Below are 21,773 nucleotides of genomic sequence, written 5' to 3' on the forward strand. Positions count from 1 at the left end.
ATTGGACCAAAATTTTATAGGAAGAAAAGAACAATTATTATAAGAAAAAAGGACCCCATAGCATCAATACTTGAATTATGTGGCGAGAAATGAATATTAGAAAAGTTTAGAATTGCTATAAAAGTGCACAACTTCATATCATTTTGCAGATAGACAGATGATTGGCTTTGTTTAATCAAGAGTATATTCAGAATTTTCATGTGTAAGTGTGGTTATGTATTATATTTTGATTTCTTTTTTTTTAATTATTTAAATATCCTCATTAAGATAAGGGTTAATTTCAAAAGGAATAAATTACAGATGGAGGACGGTCGTAATTTTTCTTTATATCAAAATGAGTTATATGTTTGTCGATTTTTGCAAATCAACAACTTTTATATTGATATTGTTAAATTTGGCTGTTAACAATTTCAAAATTAAATTTTCGAGAATGTAATGATTTAATTCTTCAACGTTTTAGTTTTGAGATTATTTATGTATTGTTTGGTGAGGAAATAAAAAAGTTAATGTTTAGAGAAACAAATATAAAAAAAAAATAATGATTTTGAAAAATTAAAAAATGTGATTCAATAGTAAATGTGATACCAAACAGCTTTAATTCTTGAAATTTTTTTATTTAAGGTCCTTAACGGCTAAATTTGGAAAAGATTATCAATTTACAAATTAGACAAACAAAGTTCTCGTTTTGAAAAAAAAGGCTTAATGCATATTTACACCCTTAAACTTGACACATTTTGTCTATTGGCAACCTCAACTTTTAAAATAGGGTAATTAATTTATTAGTCCCTATATTTTGATAAAACATACTGTTTAGTCCCTGTATTTTCAAAAACACATGATAAAGTCCCTAACATTTTTCTCGATGAACTGTTTAGTCCCTAACGTCTTTTTCGGTGAGCTGTTTAGTCCCTGTCATTAGACTCTCATGAAGATTTTATTAGTCCATTTGGATTTGCGTTCTTCTTTTCCTTTATTTTCCTTTCCTTTAAACTCTAATGCATCTGAAATCAACTTTGAGTGTTCTTTTTCTTGATTTTCTTCTTAATCGTTCAAATTCGTAAACATTAGGTCTGTTCTTTTTCTTGTTCTCCATACAAATAGCTTCTTCTTCTAAATTGGATTTCCTCTTCTAAAGTTTGAAGGTAAATAGTAAAGGTAATTTAGTCATTTCCGAAGTCATAAATGGTAAAAAAAAAACTAACAAACAGACGGAAGGACTAAATAGTTCACTGAGAAAAAGGTTAGGGACCTTACCATGTGTTTTTTAAAATACAGGGACTAAACAGTGTGTTTTGTCAAAATATAGGGACTAATAAATTAATTACCCTTTAAAATAACCTATCACACACTTATAGTTAAAAACCTATCACACACCTATAGTTGGTTCATTCGGACCTCCTGCATACAAAATCGTTGATTTGTCATCCTGACAGATGAGGCGGCATACAAAACGAACTCACGCGCTTTTCTTTTTTTCTTATAGTACGCATGCCACCTCAACTGTCAAAAGATGAGATATCAACGATTTTGTGTGCAAGAGATCCGAATGAGCCAAGTATAAGTATGTGATAGGTTATTTTAAAAGTTCAGGGTGCCAATAGGCAAAACATGCCAAGTTTAAGGGTGTAAATATATATTAAGCCAAAAAAATATCACATTCCTCCATTTGCAAAATTGATATACATATATCCAAGTCAATTCATGAATTGGAAACTTTTTTGATGAACTTTATCTTTTTTTTATGTGAGTTCTATTGTTTCTGAAGATATGGTAAATCATGAATATTAGTTATGAAATCTTATGAATGATTTGTTTCGTCGCTAAAATATGGCTTATCTTGATACGATTGAGTGACAAAATGGGAATGTTTGGCGACCATATAATCGATGTGGATAACATAACAACTTCAATTGAAGAAGAGCTGAATTTGCATCCATTGTCGGATCAATGTTGTATATACAGAGTTGCCACATCAACTTTTCGGATGAATGAAGTTTCTTTCACGCCTCAAATAGTATCTATCGGTCCATTTCACCATGGCAAACCAGAGCTCAAAAACATGGAAGAACACAAGAGAAGATATCTCCAAGATTTTCTTGACTTGAGTAATGCAAATGTGAAGAAATATGCTAGCATAGTTAAGCAAAACGAAACAAGATTACGCAATTGTTATGCTGAAAACATCGAATTATTTAGCGACGAGTTTGTGAAGATGATATTAGTGGATGCAGCCTTTGTCATTATGATGTTACTCAAATGTAGTTTTAAACATCTCCGAAGCAACAATGATCGTATATTCCATAGACCGTGGATGGAAAATGATGTTCGTTATGACATGTTATTGTTTGAGAATCAAATCCCCTTCTTTATCCTTAAGGATTTGTATGAAGCATCTGAAATTAGTACTAAGCTTCAAGGACTTTCATTGGTAAAGATTACACACACATTCTTCAAAGAAAAATGGAATTCGTGGGCAACCGATGAAGCCTTGGAGAAGCAGAGTTTATCAGAAGCCGTACATATTCTTGATTTCATGAGGATTTGTCAGTTGCCACTATCAAAATCATATACTAGAAAATCTTCCAAAAGTAAAAATTCAATAGCATGGTGTGCACCTAGTGCGACGGAGCTGAAACGGGCTGGAGTCAAGTTCAAGGTCGGGCTCAGCACAAGCAAACTCGATATCGAATTCAAGGATGGAATATTGTATTTTCCTACGTTGAAAATAACCCCGGGGAAAGAAATTACGTTGCGAAATCTCCAGGCATTTGAGCAGTGTCATTGCCATGACAAGTATATAAATGACTATATTGCTTTCATCACTATGCTTGTGGAGACTGAAAAGGATGTGGAAATTGTGGTTGGAAGTGGAATTATACAGAATTGGCTTCGGAGTAATGCGCGATTAGCGACACTTTTTAATGACCTTGCTCAAGAAAAACTTGTGTCTCGTGTTAGATTCTATTATTCAGATATTGTGGAGGATTTGAATATGCATTGTGGGAGTTCTTGGCGCAAGTGGAAGGCAACTCTTGAGCAAGACTATTTTAATACTCCGTGGTCTGGCATTTCTGTTCTTGCTGCTTTTGTTCTTCTCATACTTACTGTCATACAAACTGTTTGTTCTGTGATGCAAGTTTAGGTTGTTATACTTTTAATTTGTCTCTTTGTAATTCTTGTCTGAAAAATAGTTTCTATTAATATTGAAAATAAAAACAAGAAAAATAAAAATGGGAATTTTAGCGAGATGTGAAACGAGAGACTATGCTATTTTCCATTTCACATGACACAAGATACATGACATACATTTATTTTCGTGTCGTCTGATTGTTTTTCGTGACAATATATTAAAAGTATGTCATCTGAAAGCATAAATGTGAACCATCTTAGTTCACATGTGGCATTCCGATGACACAAGTCTGTCATCTAAAGAAAACGCGTGTTTTAGTTAAAATTTACTTACTCATCAGATGACACTTGTGATAAATGACTGTCATTGTATGCGGAAAAAAAACGACAAATGAAATTTCACTTACGTGGCCAACTAAAACATATACCAAATTTAGGCGCTCAATTGTTTGACTGCAATTTCACAGCTCATATATAAACTCATCTCTCATCCCAAATACCATTTTAGGTTTCGCTCTCTTTGGCTAAGGCTTCATCTCTCTCATCCCTCTCTATCTCCAGTTGCTATCTACATGCAATCACTGGGACTGATATCGAGATACGGTAATAGTAAGCCATATTTTTAGACCTATCACTGAAAATGTTAGATCTCTCGCTTAGATACACTGATTTTATTGTATTCATTGTTAGATTCACTAATGAAAAGCTTGGGTCTTTATCTTTTTTAACCTAGGGCAATATAGTGCATAATGCTAAAAATGTTATGAACTCATCTGATTCCTTTTTATTTGAACATAATATTTGCAGGGATAGTAAGAATGCTTAAGCACATGGGAAGGCTGACTGAAGAGATTGTCAATCAGTTCATGCCTTTAGCATATGGGAAGATTTCTTTAACTTATTGAGTATGTATATTGTTATGTTGGTTTTGAACTGATTGGTTGCATGTATGATGTTGTTGTGGGTGATGTTAAGATAGTTTACGATATATCTTCCACTTGGCTTGTCATCTGATTGAAAGCATTGAGAATGGTGATAGGTTTTCGATGCTACCAGCACAAGTTTTGAACTTGTGGTGATAGCATCGCAAACTTCATTACCATACTCACTTTTCAACGAGTACAATCCAAGTTGCAGGTACATCGTAAAGGGTTGTGTATATGTATTGCTATTAAGTGATTGGTTGAATACCTTAACCATACATGAATGTGAGTTATATTGCTATGAAATGGTTGGTAGGAACTGATTGGTTGGATAGAACTATTTAGGAAGCTAGAACTGACTATGAGTATATGTATGAAGCATGATCCTGTTTATGTTTGATGTTTTGTTTAGGAAGCTAGAACTCATTGAGTATGTGTATGAATGTTCATCGAGCATGTTTCAAGCATGTAGCTGATTAGGCATGCTCTTATGCTTCGAATGTTCATTGTGATTGACCATACTCTTATACCTCTTATACTATATATATGCTCTTATGTTTGATGTTTTATTTAGGAAGCTAGAACTGACTATGAGTATGTGTATGAAGCATGATCCTATTTAATAGGAGTTAATATTGTTCTTCTATAAAAACAGCTTTCTCCTTGGAATTAGAAGGAGAGCTTGGTTAGATTTCATCTACCACACTTTTATTTCCAAGTACTTTATCGTTTTTAAGTTATTTCAATTTAGGTTTTCTTTTATCCAATTAAAGCTTTATCTTATTTCTCGCTTTCAAATCTTGCCAAGCAATTTCACTTTACAATTTAAGTTTTCAATTTCAACCACCATCTCAGATATTCATCCGCTTAAATAATAAGAAATTTGATTAAGAGTTAGTACTCACATTCTAGTCTCTGTGGAATTGATGGATTCTTCCGAACTATATTAGAAGATGTGATAGAGTGCACTTGCTCTCTAGGAATAATGTTATGTTTTTCCGAGCATCAAGTTTTTGGTACCGTTGTCGGGGACTAGTAGAATATGATATTGGGTCTAAAACACTTCTGTTAATTTAAACATGTTATTTTTGTTAACAATATGGGTGTTTATAGAGTCTGTGGAAATATGCATGAAGCAGGCTCAGATAGCTTGTTAACTCTAAACATTCATCAGATTTCTGCATCTTTACCTTCATCATTTCAATTTCAAAGCTTCCCGAGGATTGTTGTATAGACTTTGCTTCAAAACATGTTTTCCACATCTTTTAACGATGAAATTTTATGCCAATACCTTTAGGCAGTGGCATAACCAGGCCATGGCTGGAGCCCCGGGTGGCTGCCAGAAAATGGTGGTAGAAAATTTGAGAGCCCCCTATATTTATTCTGATTGCGTGGGTGAGCAAAAATCTACTCTGTACAAATATTAGGGAAAAGTACAAAAATAAACCTTGTGGTTTGGCCCATTTTCGAACTGCACCCCTGTGGTTAAAAGTTTGCAAGTTGGTACCATGAACTTCATTCCGTTAGCAAACATATACCAAATTGACTAACGGTGTTAAAAATCAAAGAGAAAAGAGTTAATTTGGTCCTTATATTTATTTATTTTATAAATTAACTACTGTTATTATCTAATTATCACAAACAAACCCCAAAATTAAAAATAAGAATCAAATACAACATCTTCTTCTTCTCCTTTTAATTTCTTATTTTTTTCTCTCTTTCTCTCTCTACTTTTATTAATTTTTATCTCTCTAAAATTAATTAAACATAAAAGTCTAGCTTACAAACAAAAGTTTAATCTCAACCAACATGAGGTGGAACAATTTAACGACAAAACTATGAGTAATGAATAAATTCAACTCTTCTTCTTTATTGTAAGGTTCAAAAAAGATATCTTCGCTAAATAATCAGTCACCGGCGGCCACCGGCGCTGCCACTAAACCCTTCAATTCCAAGAGCGGTGTTCAATTGGGTAAACAGTCAAACTCAGGCGAGAAAATCATGCGGTTTTGTGTGTTCAAGATCTGTGTCGAATCTCAGAGAGATTATCCATGGCACGGGAAGCAAGAGACATAGTTCAGAGAAACCGGTAATTTGCAGCGCGAGATCTCTGGCGAGTTGCGACATTATCAATCTGATAACTCACCAGGTTGTCGTCAATGATTCCATTGCTGAATTGAAGATTCACACTCCATTAATTCTTAACCCAGTAAGCACTGCCCCAACTTATTACCCAGGTGATGCTTCTTCTGATTATTTCATCGGGGTATTTTTTTTTTGAAGAAATTTCATCAGGGTTAAATCTATTAAGATTAATGGAAATATTAATGTTCCGTTAAACAAGACGTTGTTGAAAATTAACAAAGAAGGAGTTGGAGGGACCAAGATTAGTACTGTTAATCCTTACACTGTCATGGAAACCTCAATTTACCAAGCTGTTATAAAAGTGTTCGTCAAAGAGTTAGCTGAGTTTCAGCTGTGGCTCCTTTTGGTGCTTGTTTTAATTCAACCTTCATACGCAGCACTCGAGTCGGGCCTGCAGTTCCTCAGATTGATCTGGTGTTGCAGAGTAGCAGTGTTTTTTGGAGGATTTTTGGTGCAAATTCAATGGTACAAGTTAAAGAAGATGTGATTTGTCTTGGATTTGTTGATGGCTATGTTGCACGGACACGGACACGGATACGGTATCCGACACGGACACGGACACGGGAAACGTCATTTCTATAAAACACAGGACACGGATACTTGGGGAACACGTGTAAATATTAAAAATATTGGGGCAAATTTATAAATATTAAAAATATATCCAATCTCCAAGCAAAACAATTAGAAATTTGAGTAGGAACACGAACGTAAGAATTTAGAATGTTAGCAGCCCTATTTATATAGATGGATGGAGAAGTTTGAGAGTTTTTGTATTAATGGCATATTAATTCTCCCTGTCCCTGTCCTTTGGAGTTTCTAACTCTCCAATGGAATAAGAATCAATCGGTTATTGAAGGAGATGAACGGAATCGGAAAGGATTTTTCGGTTTTGAAGGAGATGAACGGAATAGGAAAGGATGTAATCGGTTATTGAAGGAGATGAACGGAATAGGAAAGGATGTAATCGGAATCGGAAAGGATTTTTCGGTTTTGAAGAATTAGGGTTTTTTACCTGGGACACGCGTATCCTTCACTGATACGAGTGTCCAACTTTCCGAAATTACAGACACGGCCCCGACACGGTGTCCCTGGAGTGTCCGGCCGTAGCAGTGTCGGAAACGTATCGGACACGCGATACGTGATGATTCCGAAGTGTCCGTGCATCAAAGGTTGATGGAGGTTTAAATCCAACAACTTCTATTATAATTGGAGGGCATCAATTTAGAGAGAGAAAAATTAAGAGAGAAAAGAGAGAAAGAAGAAAAAAAAAATTAAAGAGATGAGAAGATGGTATAATTGATTCTTATTTTTAATTTTGGTGTTTGTTTGTGATAATTAGATAATAATAGTGGTTAATTTATAAAATAAATAAATATAAGGACCAAATTAACTCTTTTCCCTTTGACTTTTAACACCGTTAGTCAATTTGGTATATGTTTGCTAACGGAATGAAGTTCATGGTACCAACTTGCAAACTTTTAAACCACAGGGTGCAGTTCGAAAATGGGCCAAACCACAAGGTTTATTTTTGTACTTTTCCTCAAATATTATTAGGTAAAGGTTGAAGAAGGGTCGCTCCCTAATTTTTCTTTTTAACAGCTAAGACGAGGCGGGCCGTTTTGGTTTAATGAAACAAAATGAAATTAAAATAAAGCTTTTTTAATTAATGGAACATAATAAAATTAAAATTAATAACAATTTTGATCCATTTTATTGTACTCCATGTGTTCCACAATACATGTCTTTTAAGGTTAATGCATACTAATTAAGAAATGTATTAATTTTAAGTAAAAAACTTTGTTACCCTTGTATTAATTGCATCCACTAGTAACTTTATCTATTCCCAAAGTAAAAAGTCAACTTAAATATGAGTATATTTGGTAAAAGTAAATTAATATGTATAGATTGAAGCAAAATATCATGTATTGTGAAACAAAAAAACTTCTCTAGAAAGACATGTATTGAGGAATGGAGGGAGTAATATTTTTCATCCTATTTCCAATCCCGTTTTCTCAAAAACCACAGGAGCTTTCAAAGTTTTAAATCAATTAACTTCCTTGTCTTTTTATACTTTGCAAATATATCTTCTTTAATTTTAAATCAATTCAACTTAGCCAGAACCATATTTTGAATATTTTAAGCAATCTTAAACAATTATTTTGCTGACCCTTAGACTATTTAAAGAGCTTTCTTTTATGTTTTGAAGCATTCAGATTTTACATCTGAACTTTTAGTGTGTAATTTTGTTTCTAGTTATTTGAATGCATTGTTTGTTTCTTCCTTCTTATTTGGTTTTACTTCATTCAATCATGGGTGAGTAATTTATAATACAGGTACTCAGTTGTGCAGAAATAGGTAAAGAGGCAGGTTTACTTCCCTCTTAATCATTAAGTATAATTAGCGTGGCTATTTAGTGATTAATTAACGTTAAAGTAGGTGTAGCTAACCTATTACCTTAGTGGAACAATTACGAGGAGATTCTAATTGTGAAACTGAAATTTCATTAAGCACGTACAATTATGAAATGGAAACATAAATAATTATATGTTAAGGGTTTTAATTTCTCAGTTAAATGATTTCTCAATTAAATGCTTATTTTAATTGTTTTTAAAGAATGTTGGGAACAAGAGACACATAACTTAACTGATTTTCGTGAAAGATACCTTAAGCCAAAGCTACTTAACTTAATCAACAAAGAGAGAAGTGCAAGTTCACTATCATTTCTGCTCATGCTGTATGCATGTTCCCAAATCTGAAAGTAAAAATTCTTGTTTAAATCGCTTTACCAATTTAATTTGTCAAATCAAACATCAATTCAATTTAAATGATTAAAAAGACCCAACCAAATCATTACCCAAACCGTTAACCTAAAACCCAAACCGACAAACCGGTCAATCGAATTGATGGACACGATCGACTTAGGTTTATATATGTTGATTATAACGTTAACGATTAACGGTTTAGGTTTTGCATTTTAAAAAACTGACGGTTTCGGTTAACCGAACCTTTTATTATTATTATTATAATATATATATTACATTTTTAAGTTTGGATATGTATTGTTATATTTTAGGTTTAAATATTTATATAAAAAAATGTAATAAAATTAGATGATAATGATGAAGTTTCTATTAGTAAATGATGCTGACATCTCCAACACGGACTCGATGGGAAGAGTTGAAGCGACAAAATCATAGATCTTATGGAACCGAATGAACCAACAACTCAAGATGATAGTTAAGACCCAATAATATATCTTATATCAATCTCTAACAGTATATAAACCTCTTTATTTATAATGAAATAAACTTTTTATGAATTTTTTGAATGAAAGTTGGGACGCGAAGGCAGGCCGGACATCCCAACTAGGTTGGCACCCCCGGCACAGCCAACAACCCAGAATTTATTAAAAAAAATAAAAAAAGAATACAGAGGGAGAGTCAAAAAATAAAAAATGATAACAGAAAAATAGAAACAAAACAAGACTAGAGAAAACGAATATGTGCTACGTTGTAGTTGTCATAAAAAACGAAACTCTGGCAAGAGTCCGGAGCCTGAGACCACCAAAGCAAAGTATTTGCTGATTGTCCAATACTTGCAAGGCGATCCGCTGCTTAGTTTCCTTCTCTAAATATATGTGTTGCACTCCCAGGATAAGCTGTTCAGAAGCTTGACAGCATATGTGGAGTCAGATTCAATCTTAGGTTTCTCCAGTTCCTCTCCCAGGCAGCATTAACCGCTAAAATAATTGCTTGCAACTCAGCTGAATGAGAATTTGAATTCGGAAGTGGATGTGCAAAACAGCCAGTTACAAAGCCTCGATAGTTTTTATGAATTAATCAAATTTAGCCTCCATTATTAAGAGTTCGTCTTCAAGACTTAGGATTCACTCCTTTAAATTAGTCTTAAGAAGAAACATTCGTTGTAGATTTAAGATTAAAATCCTCACTTGACGACTCATCCGTATCAGTAAATTTGATTTTTTTTTTTCATTTTCTCTATCATACCTCAAGTATCTTTGTATAATAATAAAAGCAAGCAATATATAAGCTCAAACTCATGTAGGGCTGTTAAAATGGGTTATAATCCAATAACTAATTCGTGTAATTCGGAATTAAACGAATTAGGATTACGATTTAATAGGTTCAAGCCATAAACAAGACACTACTACCGGGTCAACTCGTGGGTTAATCGTGTCGATCATTTTAACCCATTAAACTTTAAAATATATTATAAATATTGATTGAGTCACAAATGCATTGCAGCTAAGGCAAAATACTAACAAACTTTAATTGAGTCACATAAAAAAAAGTTGAATATTACTAACAAATTTTGTCCTTGAGAAAATTAAGTTTACCATTATCTAAAAAACAAAATTGAACATACGGCTGAATTGCTATTATGCGACCTACTGTTTAACTTAAATTGGATCTTCCAAATATCAATTATATCTAAAATGTTTACGGTGATACTAATATAGTTACAAAAAATCTCTCAAAATGTCAATAACTTAATCACAAAAAACTTCGTACATAGCCGGAATGTCCGGTGGTCTTTACTTCAGTCGACATTCCTGACTTTTCTTAAAAAAATCATAAACTATCTATAAAAATGCACGAAATTGCTTTATTTTATCGATAAAGTTGTTTGAAAGATCCAATATAACACAAATAATGTTCAAAACGACCCATTCAAATTTACCATTAGACAATGGCAAAATTGATCTTACTCATGTATTTCATACTTCATGAGATAAGATCTACATTTCTCCGAAAATATTTGAGAGTAGAATTTTACTATTTAATACTTCATCGATGTCTTCTGTGGTTACTTTGTTTTTTACAAAGTAAAGCTTACTTTGTTTTTTTCACTATTGGATGATGGTGGACTTTAACAAAGTAAGTTCATCCAATGGTGATAAAAACAAAATAAGGCTTACTTTGTTAAAAACAAAGTAAACATAGCCTAACCCTTCCCCATCAGAATAAAATAAAGCTTATCAAGAAAATTTTCCAAAACTCGTATTTACTCCATGTTTTCACACACAATTTAAATTCAGTCACGAATTGGACCAAAATTTTGTAGGAAGAAAAGAACAATTATTATATAAAAAAAGGACCCCATAGCATCAATACTTGAATTATGTGGCGAGAAATGAATATTATAAAATTATAGAATTGCTATAAAAGTGCACAACTTCATATCATTTTGCATGATTGGCTTTGTTTAATCAAGAGTACGATCAGAATTTTCATGTGTAAGTATTGTTATGTATTATATTTTGATTTCTTTCTTTTTATTCTTAATTATTTCAATATCCTCTTTTTTTTTTTTTTTTTTTTTTTTTTTTTTTTTATCAAAATGAATTCAGAGTTTGTCGATATTTGCAAATCAATGACTTTTTAGATTGACATTGTCAAATTTGGCTGTTAATAACCTCAAAACGAAAATTTTCAAGAATTTAGTAATACTTTAAGCAACTTTAATTTTTCAACGTTTTAGTTTTGAGTTCATTTAAATATTGTTTGGTGATGAGAGAAAGTTAATGTTCAGAGGGAGAAATCTCCAAGAATAATGATTTTGAAAAATAACAAATGTGGTTCTTAAATGTGATACCAAACAACTTTAATTCTTGAAAATTTTCATTTTGAGGTCGTTAACAGTGGCTGTTAACCGAAAAGTTTATCGATTTGCAAATGTTGATGAACGCAGTTTTCGTTTTGAAAAAAAATATATCAGAGACCTCTATCCGCAAAACAGTATAACCACATTTTTTTTGGAATTAACCCTAAAATAATTGAAGTACTGCAAAATTAATATACATATGCAAGTCAATTCATGAGTTGGAAAAAAAAAATTGATGTGGTAAATCAATGAAATATTAATTATGAAATCTTATGAATCATTTGTTTCGTCACTAAAATATGGTTGATCTTGATGCGATTTAGTGACCAAATGGAAATTTTTGGCGACCATATAATCAATGTGGATAACATAACAACTTCAATTGAAGAAGAGCTAAATTTGAATCCATTATCAGATCAATGTTGTATATACAGAGTTCCTACATCAACTTTTCAGATGAATGGAGTTTCTTTCACGCCTCAAATAGTATCTATCGGTCCAATTCACCATGGCAAACCAGAGCTCAAAAACATGGAGGAACATAAGAGAAGATATCTCCAAGATTTTCTTGACTTGAGTAATGCAAATGTGAAGAAATATGCTCGCATAGTTAAGTTTGAGGTAAAGTTCACAAAAACTTCATTAATTTCTCATTAGGATTAAAGTCTAACTATTACATTTTTATATAAATGCTAGGTGTGATGAGCAAACAAGGAATTACAAGTGTCAAGATCACATTGATCATATACCCTTATGATGGATGGTGTTGATTCATTGAGTGAAGGCTATGGTGTGGTAGGGTGCATGACACAATGAGTGAACATCTTTTGGAATAATCCATTGGTGCGGAAATGACTAAAAAGCCCCCAAGAGCTGCGAAAAGACCAAGCTGCCCTTGGTAAGTGAAAGGTCTCTTGCTTGGATATTAATCACACTTACGTCTTCGGTACTTGAGTATTTGGAACTCCAAACTCTTCATTCTTCTCCTGATCTCCGAGAGAAACCCAAAGGGCTCTCCTTCATCTTCTTCCTATGGCTTCTTTATTTTTTGTATTTCTTCAACAACCAAGAACTTGATGGCTTGTGTTCATGTCTGTTGCTTCAATAGACAACGAAACAAGATTACGCAATTGTTATGCTGAAAATATCGAATTATATAGCGACGAGTTTGTGAAGATGATATTAGTGGATATGCGACCTTTGTCATTATGATGTTACTCAAATGTAGTTTTAAACATCTCCGAAGCAACAATGATCGTATATTCCATAAACCATGGATGGAAAATGATGTTCGTTATGACATGTTATTGCTTGAGAATCAAATCCCCTTCTTTATCCTTAAGGATTTGTATGAAGAATCTGGTATAAGTTGTAAGCTTCAAGGACTTTCATTGGTAAAGATTACACACACATTCTTTAAAGAAAAATGGACTTCATGGGCGATAGAGGAAGAATTGGAGAAGCATAATTTATCAGAAGCCGTACATATTCTTAATTTCATGAGGATTTGTCAGTTACCACTATCAGGTGAATCCGAAAGCTTGTGGAATGGGGTTCATGAATTCATTTCGAATCACACCTTGGTTCGATTTGAGAGCTTTGATTCTGTTCAAGATCAACGAGCTTCTTCCATACTCAATAAGTAACTTGAGGTCAAGTTCTTTTTAAAGAGGGAGTGAATGATGTGGGCATCCAGTCGACAACGTATGAGGAGACGGGTAGTGAGAGAAGTCGAGCCAAGGGACAACACGTCTCGAAAAAGGAATGACAAGCCACATGAAGAACGGTGCTCACACGACGTGTCAAATAGACACATGACATGTGACCCTAAAAGAAACAAAGAGTAGTGTCAACCAAAACACTTGCACGACGTGTCGATTTCCCACATGGCATGTGGCCTGAAGAGAACAACTAATGATGTCTTTGATTTAATCCACACGATGTTTCGCTTTTCCACACTATGTGTGGACTTACCTAATTACCAAGCACTCTTTTTCTCTAACTTTCTCCTTATTACAAGTTTGTCACTTCTTATTTACATCTCATACCCCCAAGCTTATTTACAAGCTTTTTCATCCATTTATCTCTATCCCATTTTACCCATTTAAGCTTTATTTATTTAGTTACGTATGTTTTCCCTTTATTGTAATTTCATCTTTATTAGGTTTGAAATGATATAAATTCATCTATTTCTTTGTAATTGATTAACTTTTTATAAATCAATATTACATCTTTCTCTTTCAGAAGTATTAGGGTTCATCCCTCTTATCGACGAGGATCCTTGATTCCTATGTGTTTAGCTCGTGAATATTGGGATTCACTCCTTCTAGTTTAGCTAGATAAGAACCTCTTTGTTAGTTTACGATCAAAACTAAATCGTTCGTCAAAAATCTGTATCATACTCTTCTCATTACCAATTAGCCTCTCAGATAACGGTTAAAAACTATCGTCCCGCAAGAGAAAAAACTGTCACGGGGCTCGCTGCCGTCTGATGGACCTTCAGATGACGGTTGGGTTCTGTCATGTGAAGGCACGTCAATGATATAAGCCTATTTGTGTGTTGTCATGTTGCTCGTGTTACAATGAAAACTTATTTATTATTATCATCACCTTTAATGTTATTTCATGACATCCTAATAATTAAAAACGTCAAGTATATATATATATGAAAAACTGGCATATTGGTATGTGCGATGACAGTTTGTATAATAATTTCTGTTGTTCTAGCTTATTTCAGATGGTATAGGTCTTAATCAATCATGTCAATGGATTTATTTTCAGATACAGACTCGTTTATTTCAATGTCTTCGTATTGTTGTTTAGATGACATTTTTTTAAAATAAAATGTCACTCTTAACCTTCTTCTTCGAATGAATTTCTGGTTTTTACCTGAATAATAAAACACACTCAAATGAACATGAAATTCTATATATCAATGGTTTTAATTTTTTTGGAGACCAATGCTCATAATCGTTTTGTACAAATAAATTTTTGAATTAGAACTCAAAACATAAGCAATACATATCCAATTTCTGAAACAAAATCGATTTTGATGTATCTGCATATCTTGAAGTCATTATTAGGCCTATAATCCCCAAATCTTGATATCTGCAAAACCAAAACCAAGTCATTAATACACTAACATCATTACATAAAACTCTAAACGCACTAATGACCTTTCCCTTTTCACTTAGCCACTCTCATACCAGTATAAATAATAAGCTTTTCAATCGTTCAGTTCCATACATTCAACCCAAAAAACTTACATATAATGGATAACCTTGCAAGTATTCAGGAAAAGGTCTTGTTGGACCTATGGAGATTGTACATGGAGAACCCAAGGTGCCTTCTGGCCATCGAAGGTATTACACTGTCAATCCATATTTTCTTCTTTAACTCTTCATGTTTTCATTTTTCTACTTGTAATGATTCTTCTGATCTTTGATGATAATAGGTCCTTTGGATGATAACTTGTTACAATGGGCGGTCAAAATAAGAGGCCCCCAATACACCCCATATGAAACGGGTGTATTTCAAATCCGAATCTGCTACCCTTTGGAGTTCCCAAACAGACCTACAATAGTAATATTAACTTCTCTTATTAAGATATATGAACCTACATGACATTGCATTATACACATACACTAATCAATGTATCCTCTTATTCTCAGTTTCGCTTCAGGACTAGGATCTATCATCTTAATGTAGCTCCTCAGGGGATGATTTCTCTTCCCCATCTCCTTTCTCACCCTGCCTATCCCACTACCACGGTATAGATCTGCCATAATTTATCTAGTTCATTTGATAAACATTTAATCATGTTTGTGATCTAATTAGTCTATGCATTTTGTAGATGTTGTGGCATATATATGATTTACTAATACAACCCCTCACTGAGGAGCCATTTCCTGAGCAAGAAGAAGTTGCTGAGCAATACCTCAGCAACAGGGCGGATTATAAAAGGCTCGCCTGGAGATGGACTGAGGAGCATGCAATGTGGATATGAGCTTCAAATGTGGTTCTCTTTGAAATTCCAAATCTCCTTTACTATCACGTAGTAAAGGAGATTTGGAATTTCAATGATAACAAATGGCAACACTCATCCCCTCCCCCCCCCCCCTTTTTTAATATAACATAAAGCATGTTATTCAGTTCATATATATATGTATATTCAAGTCACATGAAAAGACATCTTATCGTTTGCAAGTCATATCAGAACATACAAGTAGCCTAAATTGACCCTTTACTACATGCTCAATGACCTTTTTACAATGTTCCTACCACTTGGATACTCGTTGAACAATGAACATGGTAATGAAGTTTTTGATGCTGTTACCACAAGGGACTCTCTTTGTGCTGAGTGCATCATAAACCTATCACCATGCTGAATGCTTTTTGTTTACTATAACAAGCCAAGTGAAAAGGAACGTCATAAATATATATTCAATCATAAACATGATCATGCTTCATACCCATAGTCAGTTTTAGCAGTATAACTCGTAGTATCATGCTTTATACACATACTCAATGAACATATATAGTACTATAAGAGCATGGCTAATAAGTAGGTATAAGATCATATATATAGTATAAGAGGTATAAGTGTATGAACAATCACAATATAACTTGTAGCTATAAGAGCATGGCAAATCTCAATGAAAATTCAAAGCATAAGAGCATGCCTAATCAACTACATGTTTGAAACATGCTCAATGAACATTCATACACATACTCAGTGAGTTCTAGCTTCCTAAACAGAACATCAAATATAAACAAGATCATGCTTTATACACATACTCATAGTCAGTTCTAACTTCCTAAACATAACATCAAACATAAGAGCATATATATAGTATAAGAGGTATAAGAGTATGGCCAATCACAATGAACATTCAAAGCATAAGAGCATACCTAATCAGCTACATGCTTGAAACATGCTCGATGAACATTCATACACATACTCAATGAGTTCTAGCTTCCTAAACAGAACACCAATACATCTGACTTCAAAAGTAATAAAAATAGATTAAATTAATCCAAAAGACTCTAAAAACTATGTATAAAGATAGGGATAAAACACACATATCACCTTCTCTTTGAACTCTTGGAACTTGCTAAATTCTTCTGATTTGTTTTTCATAAAGTACACCCACACGTACCTGGAGAAACCATCAATAAAAGTTATCATTTATTGATGACCACTAACTGATGGCTGCTTCATACGATCAAATACACTAGAGTGCACCAACTCAAGCGGCTGCTTTGCTCGATACTGAGAATCTTCACACGGGAATTGGTGTGCTTTCCCAAACTAGCATCTGGCATACTATCTCATTTCGAACATCAAGTTGTGTAAGTCCCTTAAAAATTGATTTCATCATCATCATCACCTTCAACTTATGATAGCTCATGTGTCCCAACCATGCATGCCATAAATCTGATGTCATCCTTGTCTACATAAGTTGTTTGTGCTGACATTACGTAAACAAATTCAAGTTTTCATCCATGTATAAGCGGTGTGCTCTTCAACCTCAAACTTTGGTAGACCTTCACATCATTAGGACCAAATACAATGTAGTTGCTTGCAGATGTAAGTTGTGACACTGATATCAAGTTCTTTTTCATACCGGGTACATGTAATACATTCTCTAGTTGCACTTCCTTAGAGTTATAACATATGTGATTTATAGTTTTGAATTGTTTACTGTGACAACAACTCATTCCCCTTTATACTCTATCCTGCTCGATAATTTTTCCTTATCTCTAGTCATATGGTTAGAGCATCCAGAATCCACTATCCAACCATCATTTTAATTGATTAATTTATTACTTACAGTGGTAAGTGCTAGCTGTTTCTGTGCATCTGATTTGGAGGGCATGACTGTATCATATGCTATTGGCTCTATAATATGGCACACGAAGCATCGAAGTCCCAATCTTCCTATCTTTCATCTTGATAGTGTGTGGATGTTGCATCATTTGCTTCTACTTTCTTGTATCGACAATCTCGAACATAATGACCTCTTTTGCCACAATTATAACATTGATTATCCTTGACATGTTGTGCCTTCTCATCTGGTTGATTTGGTTTTGGTGAGTTCCTCCTTGTTGTCAACTCACTCATTCTTGCTTTTTCTACCATCCTTATTTGAATCTTCCGCTGTTTTTTGATCTCGCAATTTTTGGATCCTTAATTTTTTTTATTCCTAAAAGAAGTTTTATCTTCATTCTTGATCGAGACTTTAGACACTTGCTTGTCTAAAGCCTCTTGATTATGCAAGGTATTTTCTAATTCGTTTAAACATGGCTCTTTAGCCCATCCACAAGTTGTTGTGACAAGCGCATTATATTATAGACGCAACCAATGGACTATAATTCTTCTAATTTTTGCTTCAGTAATTTTATTTTCTGGACCCAATTTTGAAATTTATTTACATAAAGTTTTAGCTTTAATAATGTACTGACTCACTGTCATGCCATTTTGCAAGATCGATAGTAACTCGTTCTCGAGTTGTTCGAGCTTAGCATCATTCATCCTTGCAAATAATCTGGCAAGAGTGTCCCATGCTTCTTTGGGGGTTTTGGCATCCTTGAGGCGTTGCAACAAATCGTCCTATATCGAAATTGATAAAGCATACATAACTTTACCGCACTTGACCTTCTACTTTTTAAGGTCATTTTGTTCCGTCGAATGTGTTGTGTAATTACTTCCAACAATCTCCCATAAATGTTAGCCAAACATATAAAATTTGTCCCATGCTTTTTAATATGTTTTTTTTTAAATTAACTCCAGATTAATACATTTAGAGATTATATACACATTTGCTAATTAATAAAATATGAATTATAAAAATTCACTCTTTTTTGGAGAGAATGTTTTAAACTTGAGGTTGAGAAACACATAAAATTTGATACTTTATTCTAAAAGAAAAGAAAGAATAATAATAAAGGTATACTCAATTTTCTCCCTTATTTGTCTTTTCTTTTAAAAAAAAGGGAGAGCGGGGAATTAGAGAACTAATGTTTCGTAAAGTAGCATTTTCTAAAAAGAGAAAAACCTATTTTTCCAACAAACTTAAACAACAACAACAAGTAAACCAAATTACCCATAAAACTTCGTGACATGTGAAATCAATGGGTCAATTGTAGTGAAGTGGAAGTATAGTCGTTCCTGACCTTTTAGAGGCTCGGGACGAGATAATAAACTTGGACTTTTTTATATATACATTCTATTTTTTTTTTTAAGTTGGAGGCTAGATGATTTGTTTTATTATAATGGATAAGGTACAAATTTAGGTATATGGTTACTAGGAGAGATTAATTAGTATCCACACCCAAAATAGTGCGATCTTAAACCTAACGTTTCTCAGTTGGAATAGTTTCAAGTTTAATTGATGATAATGATGTTTTTCTATGTCTAATTTCATGTTTTATCCTCGCTCTAACCTCCACCGTTTTGGTCATTCAATATGGTTTGAAGTTGCACATTTTATGTTAATGGAGACAAATTCATTTTTAGTCAACTAGGCTTGAAATTGCACCAACTCGCAAACGTGATGTTTAAGAATGCAATGTTTACTACGTAAAAGATAAATTCATTCTCCTCCAAAACTCATAATGCTAAATTTTACACTACAAGGCTTAAAAGATAAATCATAATTGTTGGTGTTTTTGCATAACGAGACTAAAAGTATAAAAACGTTTATAGATATATACCACACAAAAAAAATGAAAAATCCAATCTACGTTTCTAATATTTCTATAATTACAAAAATTCAGCAATTGATTTTACTATCAAACTAAAGCACAACAAACAAGAAAAGAAAAAGTAATAAAGTAAAAGAGAAAATTTGAAAAATGACTGAAATTTTACTTATTTATTTTTTCTGAATCCCTTATTTTTACTGACCCTTTACAGGCATCTCTCAAATCATCACCCAGGCTCGGCCCTGAGCGGAAGTCCTAGAGATATTAGCATATAATTTGATAGGTAAATGATGTGGAAATCTTGTCTTGAAGACAATTCCATACAACTTTCCTCAACAAACATTGAAATTGAAATGATGAAGATAAAGATGCACAAATCTGATGAATGTTTGAAGAGTTAATAAACTATCTGAACCTGCTTTATGGCTATTTCCGCAGACTCTATGAACACCCATCTTGTTTGCCAATTTTTCCAATCCACCATGCAATCCATGGTTATAGCTCATATATTTGATATCATAAACTTGATATCCAAAATAAAACTCTACCAATTACAGAAACCACTCCAGCCGAGACCGTAAGTTTTATCCCGTTAAAATCTTGATCAAGAAAGCTATATCATAAGCCCCATGGAATGTTATCCATGTCGATGAAGATTTGTAACGACTCATCACTAAACTCCAAACCCATCTGACACCAAAAACCCTAGAATCAATTCCTTTTTCTGTGTTCTTTTTGAAATCGATCCTTTGTTTCTTAAGCAGCTTGATAGACTCATCATCGCAGGGATCCTGGTGGATATTGAAATCTCAAAAATTGAACTGCGAGATATAGGAGTATTTTGTGCCGAAATTGGGGAGGTTTCCGGCCCGATCCGAAAGAGTGAGACCGAGTTGGATGATTTTTATGAAATCCGGGTTGAGTGTCATGAGAGAGTAGATGTAATGAGGAGAGGCTGAAGAGGTGAGAATGGATTTGAAAATAGTTCCAGGAAATTCAGTATCCAAAGAAACTAGAGGATGGTGAGGAATTGCATTTTCAATTAGTGAAAATTCAAATTCCAGGTTTTCTCCCCAAACCTCTCGTATGATTACTGGTTTTTCCTCCATTAAAAAACTGAAATCTGATGATCAGATATTTTCAGGTTTTTCTTTTTCTTGTAATCAGAAACTGGCTTGGATTGCCGACTGATCTGAATCCTGATTCCAATTGGTTTCCTTTATGAAAATGGAAACAGAGGCTAATTCCAATTTCTAAAACGGAAACTGACTTGGTGAAATAGGAGTTAGATTAGAGCCAACATAAGTTTAATTTTAAATCTTGTTTTGAGAGCTTACAGAATGTGTAGAGTTTTTAGAATGTAAATGAGGTTTAAAAGTTTATATAGAGGGGAAGAAAAGTTAATTTTATTCTGCACAGATATAAAATTTTTAACGAACTTTCTGTTACTTCTAGTAACCCCCTAATTTGGAGGTTAAAGTTTGAAGGTTGGAAGTAAATATTTAATTTCTATTAACCTCCATTTACTCTCCAAAAACAACTCTCAAACAAAATTAATATGATATTTAACCTTCAATTGCTCTCATTTACCTCCATTAACTTCCTCTCAAACAACAGCTTATTAGTTTCTTAAACGGATAGGATGCAAAAATACTTCTAACGTTAGCATCAATTGTAATTTTACCCTTAATATTTAAAATAGTATAATTTTACCTCTAAGATTGACAACAAAGGATAATTTTACCCTAACGTTGATAAGTTTGCAATTTCAAGCCATATTGAGTGACCAAAACGGTGGAGGTTGGAGCGAGGATAAAACATGAAATTAGACATAAAAACATCATTATGGTTAATTCAGCTTGATACTATTCCAACTAGAAACGTTAGGTTTAAAATTGCGTTATTTTGTGCATTGATGATCTCTCCTAATAACATATGGCTAAATTTATACCTTATCTCTTGTAATAAAAAAAAATCATCTAGCCTCCAACTTAAAAAAATAGAACTTATATATAAAGAGGCCCAAATTTACCATCTCACGTCGAGCCTCTAAAAGGTCAAGAACGATTCTGCTTCCGTTTCACTACAATTGACTCCTTGATTTCACATGTCACGAAAGTTTTATAGGTAATATGGTTCACTTGTTGTTGTTGTTTAATTTTGTTAGAAAAATATGTCTTTCTCTTTTTAGAAAATGCTACTTTGCCAAACACTAGTTCCCTAACTAAATATCCAAATTCCTTA

General features: G+C 33.4%; 1 protein-coding gene and 1 pseudogene across 1 annotated transcript; both read left to right on the forward strand.

Annotated features, from left to right (window-relative positions):
* Positions 1–230: 230 nt before the first annotated feature.
* LOC136217899 (UPF0481 protein At3g47200-like) lies at positions 231–3,248 on the forward strand. Its single transcript, XM_066004632.1, has one exon. The coding sequence runs from the start codon at positions 1,805–1,807 to the stop codon at positions 3,140–3,142; it is 1,338 nt and encodes a 445-aa protein (XP_065860704.1). The 5' UTR covers positions 231–1,804; the 3' UTR covers positions 3,143–3,248.
* Positions 3,249–12,152: 8,904 nt separating this feature from the next.
* On the forward strand, positions 12,153–13,954 carry LOC136217029 (UPF0481 protein At3g47200-like; annotated as a pseudogene).
* The last annotated feature ends 7,819 nt before the right edge of the window (positions 13,955–21,773 follow it).

This window comes from Euphorbia lathyris, chromosome 1 (assembly GCF_963576675.1).
Source record: "Euphorbia lathyris chromosome 1, ddEupLath1.1, whole genome shotgun sequence".
NCBI classification, from domain to species: Eukaryota; Viridiplantae; Streptophyta; class Magnoliopsida; order Malpighiales; family Euphorbiaceae; genus Euphorbia; species Euphorbia lathyris.

Excerpts from the sequence above, each read along its gene's own strand:
- LOC136217899 (XM_066004632.1), top strand. The coding sequence starts at position 1,805 with ATGATTTGTTTCGTCGCTAAAATATGGCTTATCTTGATACGATTGAGT.